Raw genomic sequence first — 17,673 nt, forward strand, 5'->3', positions numbered from 1 at the left:
GACATAGTATTTATTTTGTTCAGTTGTTTAAATGCTTAGCAGCTAAGTGCCTTACCTTTGTTCAGAATTGTGGTCACAATTTCTAGCGTGGGTTCATACCACAGAATTACATTTCTCAGAAGCAAGCCCCGCTGATTTCCTCCCCCGATCTCTGAATAGAGAGAGTGTGGGGGTGCAGGTGGAGTGAGAGACAGAGAGAGACCAACTGGATTTGGAATGAAAAAAGACCAACATAAACCTAGCCTGCCTCACCGTTTGTTGTGAGGATAACATTGCAAAAAGGAGAGCCATGGCTGGCACTTTGAGCTTCTTGGGGGAAAGGTGGAATGGATATAAATGCAACACTGATAAATGAGGAATATTTTTTTAAAGTATTTCTCTAACTTTCCTGTCCATGAATCTGAACTGTAATACATTCTTTGAACAATGGGTTGTTCTGCTAGGCATGAGGGAAATCTGCCAAGAGATGAGGTAATATTTAATTCAGAGTCTGCGCGTTCCTCCGAAAGTACCAAAAGATGGTCCTTGCGACTTGTCCTCATTCCACAGTACTCCGGAAGGCACAGCAAGTCAGAAAATAGGGGGTGCAGGCGGGAAATGTAGTCCAGAATACTCTAGAGCTTGGCCACCCTTTCAGTTCAGAATGAATCCAAGTGGGGGTTCAGCCAGAGCACTCCTAACAACTCCCCCCATTGACAAACATTTGCCTACACCTGTACGAATGTTTGTCACACCTTATGCCACTCTGTTCTGCACTGGCCGCTTATTCTGTCTTCCATCTGACGCAGCTGCTTTGGGACGTCATCTATCTTACCATAGCAACCATAATGACAGCAGCCAACGTGAACTATCAGATCCTTCACAATGGGGAGGGGTTATAGTTGAGAGCACTTTCTCTGTAGACATCAGAGGTCCCACAATTTATAGGTGCAGGCGTGTTTTGGAGGGGGGAATGGATCCCGTTACTTTTTCCGCTGCAGCCCCCTCCAATTTGCCACACACTCACCCACACGAGCCCCAGGGCGAAGGAGGAGGCAGGAAGGCCGAGGGCTCCTCAGCAGGAAAAGTGGGCTGCCTTCAAGTCGATCCCGCCTTCTGGCTATGAACAGGGTTTTCATCCCAAAGCGCAACTGGAGGCTCACTCGATCCCAGAAGGGAAGCGCCAAACTCCTCCCCTCGCACAAGACTAGTCCTGCCTCTTGCCTCCCCCCACGTGAAGAAGGCGGGGCGGGAAGCGGCTGGCGATTTCCTCAGGAGGACCCCCCTCCCACTCCCCGAATCATCTTCCTCTCTAGGAAACCCGATCACTGTCCTTAACCCTTCCGCGGCCAGCCTCCTGCTCTCCAAGAAGCGCGCTTTGCGCAGGGAGCCGTTTCGCCTCCGCCCGGGCGCGCCTCTTTCCCTCTCGGCCGAGCACGGCAGGCCCTGGCCGGCGTCGCTTGTCTGCGAGGCTCCGCCGGGAGAGGCTTCCGCCGCAGGGGTCCCTCCGGCCGCGGAATGGCTCCAGGGGACTAGAAGGCGCAAAGGCGTCTTCCTCCGCGGCTCGCTGAACCTGGCCCGGGCGCAGCGCGGCTCGCTCTTCCGACCCTCTGACAAGTGGGAGATCGTCCGGGGGAGATTCCTCGGCGAGGAGACGGCGGGAGCCGAGAGGAAAAGGTGGATCGGAGGGGAGGGGGGATCCAAGCTGTGGGGCGGGCGGGGAGCTGGAGCAGGGAGGCAGGAAAGGGGGAGACGCCTCCCGCCTCCCCTTGCAGCCCCCGAGGGATTCTCCCCATCGGGCAGATGCAATGCGGAGCCGAAACCCCGCATGATGTGTGAAGGCAGAATGAATATGCACGAATGTACACCTGTGTGGGGTCTTGGACTTAGTTTTGCTCTGGCACGTGCGGATCCAGCCTTGCAGTGTGGAGGCCTTCTTCCTCTTCCAAAGAGATTTGCAACCCAGAAACATTTAGCGGAGAGACCCCACCGGGGTGCTCCTCTTGTTATTCACCGGCCTGTCCCCGGACGGATGGCAACAGGATCAAATCCAATGCTTAGCTCAATGCAATGTTATATTAAAGCAAACTGAAATCCCGAGGAACCCGCTGGCACCAGAAAGCGGCCCGCTCCAGCGGCCAAGGCCTGGTGGGTCAAGATGAGCTTCCGACGTCTGCACCTGACAGCGTGCAAACGGGTACCAGAAGTGTAGAGTCGCTTGTCTCTTTGCTTGGTCAAGAGGGAGCAATGAGCTGAAGGGGGGGGGAGAGAAAAGGGGCAGGAAATTCTCCAAGTTGCCCTTCCAGCCTCGGAGGGCTTCTGCCTGCAGCCCAATGCAAAGGAAACACCCGGAGTCCACAGCCCCCTTTGCAGGATCTTCCGCCTCCCTCTCCATGCGAGCTCTTCGAGAGGAAGGGGATTTGGGGAGGAGAAGAACTGGGGCGGGAGCCCCCGGAGCCAGAGCGCTCCCTCCCTCCAGATCCTTTCCTGCCAGGCTTCTCACGTGTGGAGGGGGAAAGGGCCTTTATCTACCGCAAGCGCCTCCGTTTCTGGCCTCCTTTGAAATCCGGTGAGGCTGCCCACCCCGCCCCATTCTGTGCCTTTGAGAAAGGGGACCGCAGCGGGAGGGTGCGTAGGAAGGCTGTTCAGTCGATCCATCTGGGATCCACCACAACGCCCAAATCGGGGAGCACATCTTCACTGTCCCTCGCTGCAAAGCTAGGAGGCCCCTTCTGATGTCTATTGAAGCAGGGAGGGTGGGAGCATTTAAAGTTCGCTTGCGACCCTGAGTTCATTCCTTTACACTTTAATTAGGATTTATTTCCCCACCATGAATCGGGCAGTGGTGCTGTCACTCCTGGCAGCCCCGCATGCGCCCATTCAGACATGCAACCCTTGAGATGCTGAGGGGATCTCTGGAGACTGGATAGAAAGCTCAGCTGAGAACTGCTGGCAGCCTTTGAATCAAATGCAGGGGGCCTTGTGTGGAAGTAGAAAACAAATGTGTTGTATTGAATGGAAATGAAAACTGAAGAGATAATAGAATCATAGAATAGTAGAGTTGGAAGGGCCATCAAGTCCAACCCCTGCTCAATGCAGGAATCCAAATCAAAGCATTCCTGACAGATGGCTGTCCAGCTGCCTCTTGAATGCCTCCAGTGTTGGAGAGCCCGCTATCTCTCCGATCATTGGTTCCATTGTTGTATGGCTCTAACAGTTATGAAGTTTTTCCGGACGTTCAGTCGAAATCTGGCTCCCTGCAACTTGAGCCCATTGCTGTGTGTCCTGCACTCTGGGATGATCGAGAAGAGATCCTGGCCCTCCTCCATGTGACAACCTTTCATGTACTTGAAGAGTGCTATCATATCTCCCCTCAGTCTTCTCTTCTCCAGGCTAAACATGCCCAGTTCTTTTGGTCTCTCCTCATAGGGCTTTGTTCCCAGTCCCCTGATCGTCCTTGTTGCCCTCCTCTGAACCCGGTCCAGTTTGTCTACATCCTTTTTAAAGTGTGGAGACCAGAACTGGATGCAGTACTCAAGATGAGGCCTAGCCAGTGCTGAATAGAGGGGAACTAATACTTCACACGATTTGGAAACTATACTTCTGTTAATGCAGCCTAATATAGCATTTGTGATTATTTATTTATATACCAATAAGTTGCCAAAATGGCTTCTAAGCAAGTTTACAATCGATTACAAAAAAATGTAAGCGTTAATGAAAATAACATAAAATACTTAATGAAACAATAAAATCGAAATGAAAACAAGAAATATTGTCAATGGAAATGTGCAGTAAAACAAGCCCATTAAAACAAGCCCATTAAAACAGAACAGATTAAGAGAGAAATTCAAACCACAAAGGGGCAACAGAGCTGCGTAACCACCGAATTTGGTCACTCGTACCTGCCTTGGCCAAATGGGGTGGGGGCCAGGCACAAACCTCTGGCATACCTTTGGCGGACAGGGATTTGGACTGAAGCTTACAGTGTGAATAGAAGCAGGTATCTATAGGGTGAAAATGGAACTTGCAAACTATGGACGATGACCGTTCTAGTTAGTGATACATGAATATAATTTTGGAGAGCAGCTGGAGGGAGATACGGTTTGTATTTCTCTGGCTGGTGAGTCTGTATAACAGGATGTGGACAAAGAAAAGAAAGGGAAAGTAAGAGATGGAGAAAGTCCTGATCCAATTAAGCAAGATACTGGGGCAGGGATATGGCAAAGGGTGGCAAAGTGAGTAGCTGTGAGGGGAACAAAAACTCCACATACAGAAGATGATTGGATGTTAGAACAAATTAACCAAGAACTGTCACTAGAAGCTAAAATGATGAAACTGAGGCTATCATACTTTGGACATGTAGTGAAAGCGGGGAGCTCTTCCCCATCTGCTCTCACTGTCCTAGGAGTCAATCCCCAGCCTTGGGCAATTGATCCCAGCGAATCCTGGTTTGCCAAGGTTGTGCACGTCAACACCAACCCTGCAAGGTAGTACTGCCACCACCCTTCAGCTGATTAGCCACTCTGGGGCAAAGGGAACCCCAGAGCCCACTTAAACACCTGAGCCTCTCAGGACCAGAGGCTAGATACCCTCCTGGCCCCTTCTGAAGTTTTAGATAAAAACGTTTCTCGGTTACACAGTAGTTGTGGTCAAATGGCAAGGACTGAATTTAGGAACTGACCCCTTTCTCTGGAATAAACACACGTTGGTTTAAAGTAATTAAAGTTTATTAAAAAGAAAATAAGAAAAGCATAAAAAAGGTTACAAAAAACAAAAAGGTACACACAAATAATTTGTAGCAGCAAATTGAATCCTAAAACCATACACCCAAACAGGTAAGGTGTTTAGTAACAAAGGCAAAAGAAAGTTTTAAAGCTATCTGCCTTAGCTATACTTACAAGAGCATAGGATCTTTCAATGGGTAGCCTTCTTCCCCTCAGGGAGTTGCAAGTCAAGATGTAAATGGAGCCACAACAGACCATCACCATAGGCAAGGCGGTGCTCCAAAGTGGGACACAAACCCAGAGTTCTGAGCCTCCTCTTATGGAGGAAAATTCCCTCCCAGCTGGAGACAATTACCCAATTAACATTTTCATCAAAGGGATGAAAAACGATGTTCCCACAGCACCTGGCGCCTCCTCTTGGTTTCCCATAACAAAGCAAGGAGTTTTACGGCCTTGACGGAACCAGGCCCCTTCTACTGATAAGAAGGTGCAAAATTACTGTAAGCTGGTACAGCTGTGCTGTAAAAATCACCAAGTCACAGTGATGAAAGAACATGAAAGATTTAACTGCTTGCTAGCAAGCTAACAGGGAAGATGCCAAGGGGAAGAATTCCCCATAAGGCTTTGGGAGTTAGCCATTTTAAATGCAGGCCAGGGTAAGACAGGCAAGCTGGCATGACAGGACACATCATGAGAAGACATGATTCACTAGAAAAGACAATAATGCTGGGAAAAACAGACCACAGACCTGAACTTACAAGATCTGAACAGGGTGGTTCATGACAGATGCTCTTGGAGGTCTCAGATGCATAGGGTCACCATAAGTCGTAATCGACTTGAAGGCACATAACAGCATCAGATCTCGGATGCAGGAAAGAAATATTTTGTTTTACAGTAAATGATGAAAAATGATCTAAAGGAACCATGTGCAAGTCAGAGAACGAATCAGCCAAGATTTCTTCAACTGAGAGACAGCCTTTATTTAACCCAACTTCAGTGCAGTTTAATGTAAGCGAGGCTGGAGAAGAGGGCAGGTTTGGAGTCAAGAGAGGAACACGGAAAGATAGAAAGTTGCTTTATACTGAATCACACCCTTGGCCCATCCAGCTGAGTATTGTCAACACTGACTGGCAGCAGCTCCCCACTGTTTCAGGCACAAGACAGGCAGGCCTACTTGGAGATCCCCAGGATTGCCCCTGGGACCTTCAGGAAGTGCAGATGCTCAACTGCTGAGCCATGGCCCCCATGGTTGAGAAGGGTTGTGGCTGGGAGCTTTGAGTGAAGAAGGGACAAGGGCTCAATGGAAGGGTGAGGGGGGGTGCCCAGCAGAGAAGGAGGGACAGACCAGTGCAGCAGATGCTGCATCTTGTGACCCTCTCCTAGACTGAAGACTTTCATTCATGGTACTCTCATGGAGGAAGATTTCCCCCCTCCCCCCAGCATTCATCAGGCTTTCCTTTCCGGGGAAGACCTGGTGGTTAGCCAAACTCATCCCCACTTTTTCCTGTCCTGAGTATGTAATAATTCTCTATCAGAGCAATGTCTTGGCTTTGCAGGACCTGGTAGCCCATCTGATCAGGACAGTCTTAGCCTTGATGCAGAAATTGGCACAAGACGAAGGAGTTCCTTCAGCCCTTTGGAGGCTTTTGTAAGATGGAGGGGGAAGACTCATCTGGCCCTGAAGCAGGAAGAGGCCCTGATGTCATCGAGACTGGGAGCAGTGGGGGATTCTGGGAAAGAACTGTGCAGAAGGCCCTGGGTGAGGAGGACACCCTCAGCTCAGATGCGCAGCGCCAGCAGTTCAGGCATTTTGGCTACCAGGAGGCTGAAGGGCCCCGAGAGGTTTTAAGAGGACTCCACCATCTCTGCCATCAGTGGCTGAAGCCAGAGCAACACAGAAAGGCTCAGATCCTGGACCTGGTGATCCTGGACCAGTTCTTGAGGGTCCTTCCACCTGAGATGGAAAGCTGGGTGAAGGAATGTGGAGCAGAGACCACTTCCCAGGCAGTGGCCCTGGCTGAAGGTTTCCTCCTGAGTCAGGCAAAGAAGCAGGAAGAGCAGAAGGTAAGAGCATTTTCATCAGGGCTGTGGAGTCAGAGTCGGAAGCAATTTGGAGTGGAGTCGGAGTTGGTAGAAATGCACTGACTCCGGCTTCAAAATAAATTTTGATTGACAATTTTTTTTAATATAAATTCAAAATGTCAAAGAAGCTTCCGATGAAGTAAGCTGTATTTGAGCATTTCACCATAACTCAAGATGGAAAACATTTTGTGTGTCAGTGTATGACACAAGACCCAGATGAAGACAGATGCTGTGATGCCAAGATCAGCGTATATTCAGGCAGTGATAAAAATGCTCCTACGAGAGCTTCCAATTTAAAAAGACATTTACAGCCCTTTCCAGGGCTGTGGAGTCAGAAGCAATTCTGGGTGGAGTCGGAGTTGGACAGTAGAAAAATAGAGGAGTCGGAGTCAAAGGTTTGGCGTACCGACTCCATAGCCCTGATTTTCATCGACATAAATCCCAGAGCCCAAGAATGTGAGGGAGGGTATCCCAAAATTCTTGACTAATTGCCCAACCTTTTTTGGAAAGCACCCGAAGAAGGTTATCTGATAACCTTCTGGGTTTGTATCTCTGTCATTCATTTTCTAATCCTTCTCCCCTTTCCCTGTTTTGGATCTTCATGACTGTTTCAGGGAGAGGACCTCTTTGCAGAAACCAGCTCTGATATCCTTCAAGCCAAGAACACTCCATTGGACACCAGACGGAGGCCGCTGGGTAAGGAAGAATGGGGTGTCCCACATTTTTGTTTCCCTCTGTCAATTTTGAAATCGATCCACTGGCTCTTGTAACCTTTTGGGGCAGAAGACGTTTGTCTGCAGCCTTTTCCACAGCTCAGAAAATGACCCTATTCACAAAATGGGACAACTTTGTACACGGGGGACAAGCACCCCCAAAGGGGGTGAGAGGAGTCTACATGCAAGGGAAACATAAAAGAGGCACTGACGCTGAACAGATAAAGAGTTTTTCTGAGGCCTATGTGTAGTCAAGTCGTGCATCGCTTAAGGCCATCAACTATGTCTCTCACAGGTGATGGAAGGATGCCGGCGAGATCTCCTCTGCTGTCTCTTCTTTCCGGCAGAGAGGAGGGAGCTGCTGTGGAAGCAGATCAGGTAGGGGGACAAATCAGTGGGGGAAGAGAGGCTGGGGGCAGCTTGGGTGCCTTTGTCTCTTGCTTACCTCCCTGGGCCTGAATGGATTTCTCTCCTCCCTTTTGCTTCTGTCAAAGCTCTCTTTAATGTGGTTAACATCCTGAGAATAATGACCAGCCCACTCACCTTAACTAGTCTTTTGGATTTAGCTAGCATTTTTTATAATTACTGTCATAAACTACTTTTAATAATTTAGTAATAATTACTATGATTACTACTTTTACATTTACCACTTAATAATAGGCTTTGAAGCAATTCACATAAAAGATGGTCTCACACTTGACATACCCTGTTAAGATTTTAAAAAATTGTTTTGTTTTATCGTTTGTTTTCTGCCCCAGCCTCCTTTTGGGAGTAAGGTCAGGATATCAATTTAATAAATAAATTTACAAAGTATAAAAAGCAGTTACACTAAGATTAAAATCTAAATATCCACTATTAAAATACACAATAAAACAGTTGCATTAAAAAAGATTATCTACTACAGCAAACAGGAGCAGATCATCTTTATGCTATTTTTGAGGAGGATATGTTTCCCTTTTCTTTTAGGGTCCAGTGTCCTTTGAGGATGTGGCTGTGCATTTCACGGAGGAGGAGTGGGCCCTGCTGGATCCTGACCAGACAGCGCTGCATCAGGAAGTCATGGAGGAGAATTGTTGGATTGTCACATCTCTTGGTAAAGCTCTCTGTTGGGTTACAATATCTGTGTTGAAATTCAGTTATTTATATATGTGATGAATCAAAATATTCTGATGTAGCTCTAGAGCGCCACCTACAGCATCCGGGATTCTAACACACACACCCCACAGTTAACCTTGAACTGACAGCTATCTATGCTATTAGTCCAGGGCTGGCCTTGCAGCCTTCTGCATATTTTATTTATTTATTATTTGCTTTATATCCCGCCCTTCCTCCCAGCAGGAGCCCAGGGTGGCAAACGAAAGCACTAAAAACACTTTAAAATGTCATAAAAAACAATAACATACATTAAAACAAATCGTCTTTAAAAACATTTTTTTAAAAGCTTTCAAGACATCTTTTAAAAAAAGGTTAAAACATATTAAAAAGCAATTCCAGCACAAACACAGACTGGGGTAAGGTCTCTACTTAAAAGGCTTGTTGAAAGAGGAAAGTCTTCAATAGGTGTAGAAATGATAACGGATGGCATCTGTCTAATATTTAAGAAATAACATCCTTGGACAGTGGATGATGGGGCCTAAGCTTTTTATTCTGTTGTGCTTAAGTCTTTCCTTTGCTCCTAATAATTCAGAAGAGAATACATGTGGTTGTTCCATTTATTTATTTATTTATTTCATTTATATACCGCCCCATAGTCGAAGCTTTCTGGGCGGTTTACAGCAATTAAAAACAATAAAAACAAATACACAAATTTTAAAACACAAAAAACAATTTAAAAACACAAGTAAAAATATTAAAAACAATTTAAAAACACATGCTAAAATGCCTGGGAGAAGAGGAAAGTCTTGACCTGGCGCCGGACAGTGTTGGCGCCAGGCGCACCTCATCAAAACCATCATTCCATGATTTGGGGGCCACCACTGAGAAGGCCCTCTCCCTTGTTGCCAGACTCCCAGCATCCCTCCATATAGGCACCTGGGGGAGGGCCTTAGATGTTGAGCGTAGTGTACGGGTGGGTTCATGTCAGGAGAGGCGGTCTATCAGGTATTGTGGTCCTAAGCCGTGTAAGGCTTTATAGGATAAAACCAGCTCCTTGAATCGAGCTCGGAAACATACAGGCAGCCAATGCAAGCGGGCCAGAATCGGTTTTATGTGTTCAAACCATCTGGTCCCTGTTACCAATCTGGCCGCTGCATTTTGCACAAGCTGCAGCTTCCGAACAGTCTTTAAAGGCAGCCCCACATAGAGCGCATTGCAGTAATCTAGCTTGGAGGTTACCAGAGAATGGACAACTGAAGCCAGGTTATCCCTGTCCAGATAGGGGCGTAGCTGGGCCACCAATCGGAGTTGGTAGAAGGCACTCCGTGCCACTGAGGCTACCTGAGCCTCAAGTGACAGAGATGGTTCTAGGAGAACGCCCAAGCTATGATCCTGCTCCTGCAGGGGGAGTGCAACCCCATCCAGGACAGATTGGACATCCACCATCCGGTCAGAAGAATCACCCACTAGCAGCATCTCAGTCTTGTCTGGATTGAGCCCCAGTCCATTGTCGCAGCCAGGCACCGGTTCAGCACATTGCCTCACCTGAAGAAGATGAAAAGGAGAAATAGAGCTGGGTGTCATCAGCATACTGATGGCAACGCACTCCAAAGCTCCGGATGACCGCACCCAATGGTTTCATGTAGGTGTTGAACAGCATTTATCTGCACAACCACCTTTTGAAGTAGGCTAGGCAGCGACTGATTGGCCCAAGATCACCCAGTGAGCCCCATCCGTGAGCTGGAAGCTGAACCCAGGGATCCACAGCCCATATCCGACAGTCTGTAGAATGCCAGCTGTCAGTTAATGCCAGTTAACAGAAACAGTTAATTCTGTATTAGGATCTGCCTCCCATCTAAATCCCTTCAGCAAGCTTTCAACTGTATTGTTCAATAATTTCAGGTTTCATTTACTCCTAAGGCTCTAACGAGTTTTTGTCTTCATTGCAGAAAGGGGCGAGAACATGGGAGACACTGAGAAAATCCACAGAGTGGAGAAGTCATATAAATATTTAGAGTGTGGGGAGAGCTCCATTCAGAGATCCCGTCAAAGAACTGACAGTGGGGTAAAACCATATAAATGCATAGAATGTGGAAAGAGCTTTAGTCAGAGCACCCATCTCACTACCCATCAAAGAATTCATACAGGGGAGAAACCGTATCACTGCTTAGAATGTGGAAAGAGCTTCACCAGGAAGGAGCATTTCACTTCCCATCAAAGAATTCATACAGGGGAGAAACCATATCATTGCTCGGAATGTGCCAAGAGCTTCAGCTGCAAGGAATATCTCACTGCCCATCAACGAATTCATACAGGGGAAAAACCGTATCAATGCGTGGAATGTGGAAAGAGCTTCAGTCGCAGTTCCCATCTCAGAACACATCAAAAAATTCATACAGGGGAAAAACCGTACCAATGCTTGGAATGTGGGAAGAGCTTCATCCAGAAGGGAAGTCTTATTTCCCATGAAAGAATTCATACAGGGAAGAAACCATATCAGTGCTTGGAATGTGGGAAGAGCTTCAGACACTGTGGCCTCCTCACTTCCCATCAAATAATTCATACAGGAGAGAAACCATATCACTGCTTGGAATGTGGTAAGAGATTTAAGAGAAGCACCGATTTCCGTCTTCATCAAAGAAGTCACAGTGGAGAGAAACCATATCAGTGCTTGGAATGTGGCAAGAGCTTCAGCTGTAAGATAAACCTCACTTCCCATCAAAGAATTCATACAGGGGAGAAACCGTATCAGTGCTTGGAATGTGGGAAGAGCTTCAGATGCAAGAAATATCTCACTTCCCATCAAAGAATTCATACAGGGGAGAAACCATATCAATGCTTGGAATGTGGAAAGAGCTTCAGGTGGAGAGATCATCTCACTTCCCATCAAAGAATTCATAGAGGGGAGAAACCGTATCAGTGCTTGGAATGTGGCAAGAGCTTCAACTGGAAGGAAACTCTCACTTCCCATCAAAGAATTCATACAGGGGAGAAACCATATCAATGCTTAGAATGTGGCAAGAACTTCAGCAGGAAGGGACGTCTCACTGACCATGAAAGAATTCATACAGGGCAGAAACAATAACAGTGCTTGGAAGTTGAAAGTTTTAGTTGGAGCAGCTATCTGAAGACACTCTCTTTCCTGTGTATGTACAGGATTGAGGATTCTTACGTTCTCTCCTTTGCCCATTGGCTATTCAGAGTTCTTATATGCCAGGTGTATTCACCAGAGCTTACACTGTCTCCAACAGCAGTCATCTGAACAGGCAGTCTAAAGGTTGGAGTTCCCACACAAGACCTCTTGGGGCTTGGGAGATTTCATGAAAATAACATGACAGCAGATTGTCTTCATAATATTTATTTCTAACGTATTTTAACGCTTCTTAAATTTTTTACATGAGTGCAATAGTTGGCTTTTGCCAATAAGTCAAAATCAAACTAGTTACATGGCAATATATCTTATGCAGAAAATAAATGAACATCTGTCACCCTCAGCATGTTGGCAGACTTCAACAGCAGTAGTTCTCTTCGACAAACTCCAAAGTTCTGGTTTATTGGCAGCAGCAAGCATAGCAGTATGTTGGACCAGTCTGACAGTGAGCTTAATGCTCCTGATCTCTTACTGAACTCCTCCTTTTATAGGAGTGTCCAAGGCTATACCCTGTGTCATAACTCAGCTGTTATCTGACAGGTGGCTGCATGAGATCACAACTCGGGGTGAAGTGTGTCAGTTTAGTGACCTTGCAGGTGTTTCAGACAGGACAGTCTATTTCCATATCAGTGCTGGTTTTCCTTATCTGCGCTCCTTCTGGGAGGAAGGGCAGGATATAAATTTAATAAATAAATAAAAGCAGTTGTTTACTTCCAGCTTGGCAGATTACCTGAAACATTGGCTGCTGCTACTTAACATTTCCTGTGCCACCATATAAGGGAGCTCCTCCCAAACAATTCTTCTCAGGCAGTGTTTTAACACGATTCTTAAGGACTATTCTTTAGGATTATAGAGAATACACAATAGCATTTAGACATGAAAAATGAAAACGGACTGCTTTCAAGAAAATAAGAATACAAAATCAGCAGGAAAGAGGTTGCTGTATACACTCACTTAACATCAAAGTATCTACTCTGTCCTTAGATGTTAGCTCACCTAAATTTGCAGGTTTCCAACAGTAGATGTCTGAGTAGGTGGAAGTAATGGCTGGAGACCTCACCCAAGGGTTCCTGGTCTTGGAAGATACCAGAAAAATTAAATCAGAAGTTCAGAGATCAAAATATTCTTATGCTATTTATCCATGTCTTGCACGCTATAGCTATTAAATGCACTCTGTGATGTCCCTGTATACTGTAAATATGATAAGTGTGGGTTTATTAGAGTATATGTGGTAAGTCGACTGAGTGAGAGGGGGGGATATATGGGTTGGAATGTTGGAGAATGTATGTTGATTGGCTGAGTATCTGAGTGTCTGAAGGTATAAATGAGAGGATGACAGCTGAGAGGTTAGGTTGGTTTTGGAGAGGGTTGTTGGGTGGATTGGATTAGGCGGGTAGTGTGGCAGGATATTGATGACTAAGAAATATAAAGAGTAACGCATCTTATGAAACCACATGCTTGTTGACTAAACCTTTAAGTAATTTTGTTTTTCCCCGTGTATATAAATAATTAGTTCTTGGTTTACCAAAACGCCTGTTCCTTGGCTGGACTTTCACAGACCAAAAGGGTGGGCAGGGCATACCAAGGTTGGGAAACAGTATAAATGGTGGCAGCAGTGAAGAGCAACCCAGGGCTGTAATCTTTATAGGCACAAACATAAAGGGGGGGGTTGAGGCCCATAAGTGCACCCAGACACAACATAGCAATAAGCCCAGAGGAGAGGAAGGCACAGTCTCAAGGCAATATAATACAAAATCAGCATGAAAGAGGTTTCTCCCCATCCTCTCTTGCAAAGCTACTGTGGACACTGAAGCAATGCAGTGGTGCAAATACTCGGCATCTAACAAACATGAAAAGTGTTTTTCTTGGGTTCAGAAGGGCTCCCTGCTGTCACTGCAGGGTAGGTAATAAAAGTAAATGTACTGCCTTCAAGTCAATTCCTACTTATGGCGACACTATGAATAGGGTTTTCATGAGGCTGAGAGGCAGTGACTGGCCCAAGGTCACCCAGGGAGCTTCATGGCTATGTGGGGATTCGAACCCTGTTCTCCCAGGTCGTAGTCCAGCACCTTAACCACTACACCACGCTGGCTCTCGGGGTAGGTAATAAATTCTAATAATAATACTACAAGTAATACACGGGTAAAGGCACCTCAAGAGGTTTAGAGTTGGTAGATAAGCTTAGTTCATTTTTGGAATAGCAGGTACAGGAATCACAGGCTTGAAATGTTTTTGTTCTAATAATTATTAGTTTGCATTCATTGTTAATATTGTTATCTTTGGTATTATACAGCTTTAGTGTCCTTTTTGGTTAATTCTTAATTATGATTAGGACTATTTTCTCTCTTTTCTCTGCTGATATCTTAGTGTAGGAGAAAAAACGTAAGAGCGGTGGCGGCTGTTGGTCACTGGAGCTCACAGGTCTGCTTAGGGGATCGTGGAACTGTGTTCAATGAAGTAAAGGGGTGTGGCCTAGTTATTCTGGTTTTCTCCCCATCCTCTTTTGCAAAGTTTCTGTGGACCCTTAAATAATGCAGTTGTACAAATACTCAGCATCTAACAAAACTGAAAAGTATATTTCTTTGCTTCAGAAGGGCTCTCTCTTGTCAATGTTAGTTTACTGCTAGGACAAAAGTTGTGTGGCCTCCACCTGCTCTCATTCCATCCTTATCTTCCTCCTTTACAAAGAAACTGTAGACACATAAATGTTAGTTGTTTAAATGCTTAGCACCTAAGTGCCTTACCTTTGTTCAGAATTGTGGTCACAATTTCTAGCGTGGGTTCATACCACAGAATTACATTTCTCAGAAGCAAGCCCCGCTGATTTCCTCCCCCGATCTCTGAATAGAGAGAGTGTGGGGGTGCAGGTGGAGTGAGAGACAGAGAGAGACCAACTGGATTTGGAATGAAAAAAGACCAACATAAACCTAGCCTGCCTCACCGTTTGTTGTGAGGATAACATTGCAAAAAGGAGAGCCATGGCTGGCACTTTGAGCTTCTTGGGGGAAAGGTGGAATGGATATAAATGCAACACTGATAAATGAGGAATATTTTTTTAAAGTATTTCTCTAACTTTCCTGTCCATGAATCTGAACTGTAATACATTCTTTGAACAATGGGTTGTTCTGCTAGGCATGAGGGAAATCTGCCAAGAAATGAAGTAACATTTAATTCAGAGTCTGCACGTTCCTCCGAAAGTACCAAAAGATGGTCCTTGCGACTTGTCCTCATTCCACAGTACTCCGGAAGGCACAGCAAGTCAGAAAATAGGGGGTGCAGGGCGGGAACATAAGAACATAAGAAGAGCCTGCTGGATCAGGCCAGTGGCCCATCTAGTCCAGCATCCTGTTCTCACAGTGGCCAACCAGGTGCCTGGGGGAAGCCCGCAAGCAGGACCCGAGTGCAAGAACACTCTCCCCTCCTGAGGCTTCCGGCAACTGGTTTTCAGAAGCATGCTGCCTCTGACTAGGGTGGCAGAGCACAGCCATCACGGCTAGTAGCCATTGATAGCCCTGTCCTCCATGAATTTGTCTAATCTTCTTTTAAAGCCATCCAAGCTGGTGGCCATTACTGCATCTTGTGGGAGCAAATTGCATAGTTTAACTATGCGCTGAGTAAAGAAGTACTTCCTTTTGTCTGTCCTGAATCTTCCAACATTCAGCTTCTTTGAATGTCCACGAGTTCTAGTATTATGAGAGAGGGAGAAAAACTTTTCTCTATCCACTTTCTCAATGCCATGCATCATTTTATACACTTCTATCATGTCTCCTCTGACCCGCCTTTTCTCTAAACTAAAAAGCCCCAAATGCTGCAACCTTTCCTCGTAAGGGAGTCGCTCCATCCCCTTGATCATTCTGGTTGCCCTCTTCTGAACCTTTTCCAACTCTATAATATCCTTTCTGAAATGAGGCGACCAGAACTGTACACAGTATTCCAAATGCGGCCGCACCATAGATTTATACAACAGCATTATGATATCGGCTGTTTTATTTTCAATACCTTTCCTAATTACTGCTAGCATGGAATTTGCCTTTTTCACAGCTGCCGCACACTGGGTCGACATTTTCATCGTGCTGTCCACCACAACCCCGAGGTCTCTCTCCTGGTCGGTCACCGCCAGTTCAGACCCCATGAGCGTATATGTGAAATTAAGATTTTTTGCTCCAATATGCATAATTTTACACTTGTTTATATTGAATTGCATTTGCCATTTTTCCGCCCATTCACTCAGTTTGGAGAGATCTTTTTGGAGCTCTTCGCAATCCCTTTTTGTTTTAACAACCCTGAACAATTTAGTGTCGTCAGCAAACTTGGCCACTTCACTGCTGACTCCTAATTCTAGGTCATTAATGAACAAGTTGAAAAGTACAGGTCCCAATACCGATCCTTGAGGGACTCCACTTTCTACAGCCCTCCATTGGGAGAACTGTCCGTTTATTCCTACTCTCTGCTTTCTGCTTCTTAACCAATTCCTTATCCACAAGAGGACCTCTCCTCTTATTCCATGACTGTATGTATGAATGTAGTCCAGAATACTCTAGAGCTTGGCCACCCTTTCAGTTCAGAATGAATCCAAGTGGGGGGTCAGCTGGAGCACTCCTTACAACTCCCCCCATTGACAAACATTTCCCTACACCTGTACGAATGTTTGTCACACCTTATGCCACTCTGTTCTGCACTGGCCGCTTATTCTGTCTTCCATCTGACGCAGCTGCTTTGGGACGTCATCTATCTTACCATAGCAACCATAATGACAGCAGCCAACGTGAACTATCAGATCCTTCACAATGGGGAGGGGTTATAGTTGAGAGCACTTTCTCTGTAGACAACAGAGGTCCCACAATTTATAGGTGCAGGCGTGTTTTGGAGGGGGGGATGGATCCCGTTACTTTTTCCGCTGCAGCCCCCTCCAATTTGCCACCCACTCACCCACACGAGCCCCAGGGCGAAGGAGGAGGCAGGAAGGCCGAGGGCTCCTCAGCAGGAAAAGTGGGCTGCCTTCAAGTCGATCCCGCCTTCTGGCTCTGAACAATGTTTTCATCCCAAAGCGCAACTGGAGGCTCACTCGATCCCAGAAGGGAAGCGCCAAACTCCTCCCCTCGCACAAGACTAGTCCTGCCTCTTGCCTCCCCCCACGTGAAGAAGGCGGGGCGGGAAGCGGCTGGCGATTTCCTCAGGAGGACCCCCCTCCCACTCCCCGAATCATCTTCCTCTCTAGGAAACCCGATCACTGTCCTTAACCCTTCCGCGGCCAGCCTCCTGCTCTCCAAGAAGCGCGCTTTGCGCAGGGAGCCGTTTCGCCTCCGCCCGGGCGCGCCTCTTTCCCTCTCGGCCGAGCAGGGCAGGCCCTGGCCGGCGTCGCTTGTCTGCGAGGCTCCGCCGGGAGAGGCTTCCGCCGCAGGGGTCCCTCCGGCCGCGGAATGGACCCGGGAGACGAGAAGGCGCAAAGGCGTCTTCCTCCGCGGCTGATTGAACCTGGCCCGGGCGCAGCGCGGCTCGCTCTTCCGACCCTCTGACAAGGGGGAGATCGTCCGGGGGAGATTCCTCGGCGAGGAGACGGCGGGAGCCGAGAGGAAAAGGTGGATCGGAGGGGAGGGGGGATCCAAGCTGTGGGGCGGGCGGGGGGCTGGAGCAGAGAGGCAGGAAAGGGGGAGACGCCTCCAGCCTCCCCTTGCAGCCCCCGAGGGATTCTCCCCGCCGGGCAAATGCAAAGCGGAGCCCAAACCCCTCATGATGTGTGAAGGCAGATTGACTATGCACGAGTGTATACCTGTGTGGGGTCTTGGACTTAGTTTTGCTCTGGCACGTGCGGATCCAGCCTTGCAGTATGCAGGCCTTCTTCCTCTTCCAAAGGGATTTGCAACCCAGAAACATTTAGCGGAGAAACCCCCCGGGGTGCTGCTCTTGTTATTCACCGGCCTGTCCCCGG

At 47.1% G+C, this 17,673-nt stretch overlaps 2 protein-coding genes and 1 long non-coding RNA gene across 8 annotated transcripts in view; 2 read left to right on the forward strand and 1 right to left on the reverse strand.

The window, feature by feature from the left end:
* The first annotated feature begins 1,318 nt into the window (after positions 1-1,318).
* LOC133381600 (zinc finger protein 883-like) lies at positions 1,319-13,259 on the forward strand. Of its 5 annotated transcripts, none has more exons than XM_061620929.1 (6): positions 1,319-1,656; positions 6,239-6,767; positions 7,400-7,481; positions 7,794-7,876; positions 8,465-8,591; positions 10,543-13,259. In XM_061620929.1, exons 2-6 carry the CDS (start codon positions 6,357-6,359, stop codon positions 11,676-11,678), a joined length of 1,839 nt encoding a protein of 612 aa, XP_061476913.1. In that variant the 5' UTR covers positions 1,319-1,656; positions 6,239-6,356; the 3' UTR covers positions 11,679-13,259. The 5 variants fall into 5 exon arrangements, with proteins under 5 accessions (XP_061476913.1, XP_061476910.1, XP_061476914.1 ...); XM_061620926.1 differs by having other exon boundaries at positions 6,260-6,767; XM_061620930.1 differs by lacking the exon at positions 1,319-1,656 and adding an exon at positions 1,689-2,548.
* Positions 11,946-16,778, reverse strand: LOC133381649 (uncharacterized). The gene is made up of 4 exons (XR_009761706.1): positions 16,674-16,778; positions 14,489-14,638; positions 12,741-12,819; positions 11,946-12,401 (listed from the first exon to the last, which is right to left on the reverse strand). It is a non-coding gene; the product is annotated as an uncharacterized LOC133381649 (long non-coding RNA).
* A 214-nt stretch (positions 16,779-16,992) lies between these two features.
* The window catches only part of LOC133381597 (zinc finger protein 883-like), a 30,887-nt gene continuing 30,206 nt past the window's right edge, over positions 16,993-17,673 (forward strand). For both annotated transcript variants that reach the window (XM_061620920.1, XM_061620921.1), the window contains exon 1: positions 16,993-17,323. The gene's annotated coding sequence lies outside the window, so the exon portion shown is untranslated. The remainder of the gene's footprint in view (positions 17,324-17,673) is intronic.

This window comes from Rhineura floridana, chromosome 3, assembly GCF_030035675.1.
Source record: "Rhineura floridana isolate rRhiFlo1 chromosome 3, rRhiFlo1.hap2, whole genome shotgun sequence".
Classification (NCBI taxonomy): domain Eukaryota; kingdom Metazoa; phylum Chordata; class Lepidosauria; order Squamata; family Rhineuridae; genus Rhineura; species Rhineura floridana.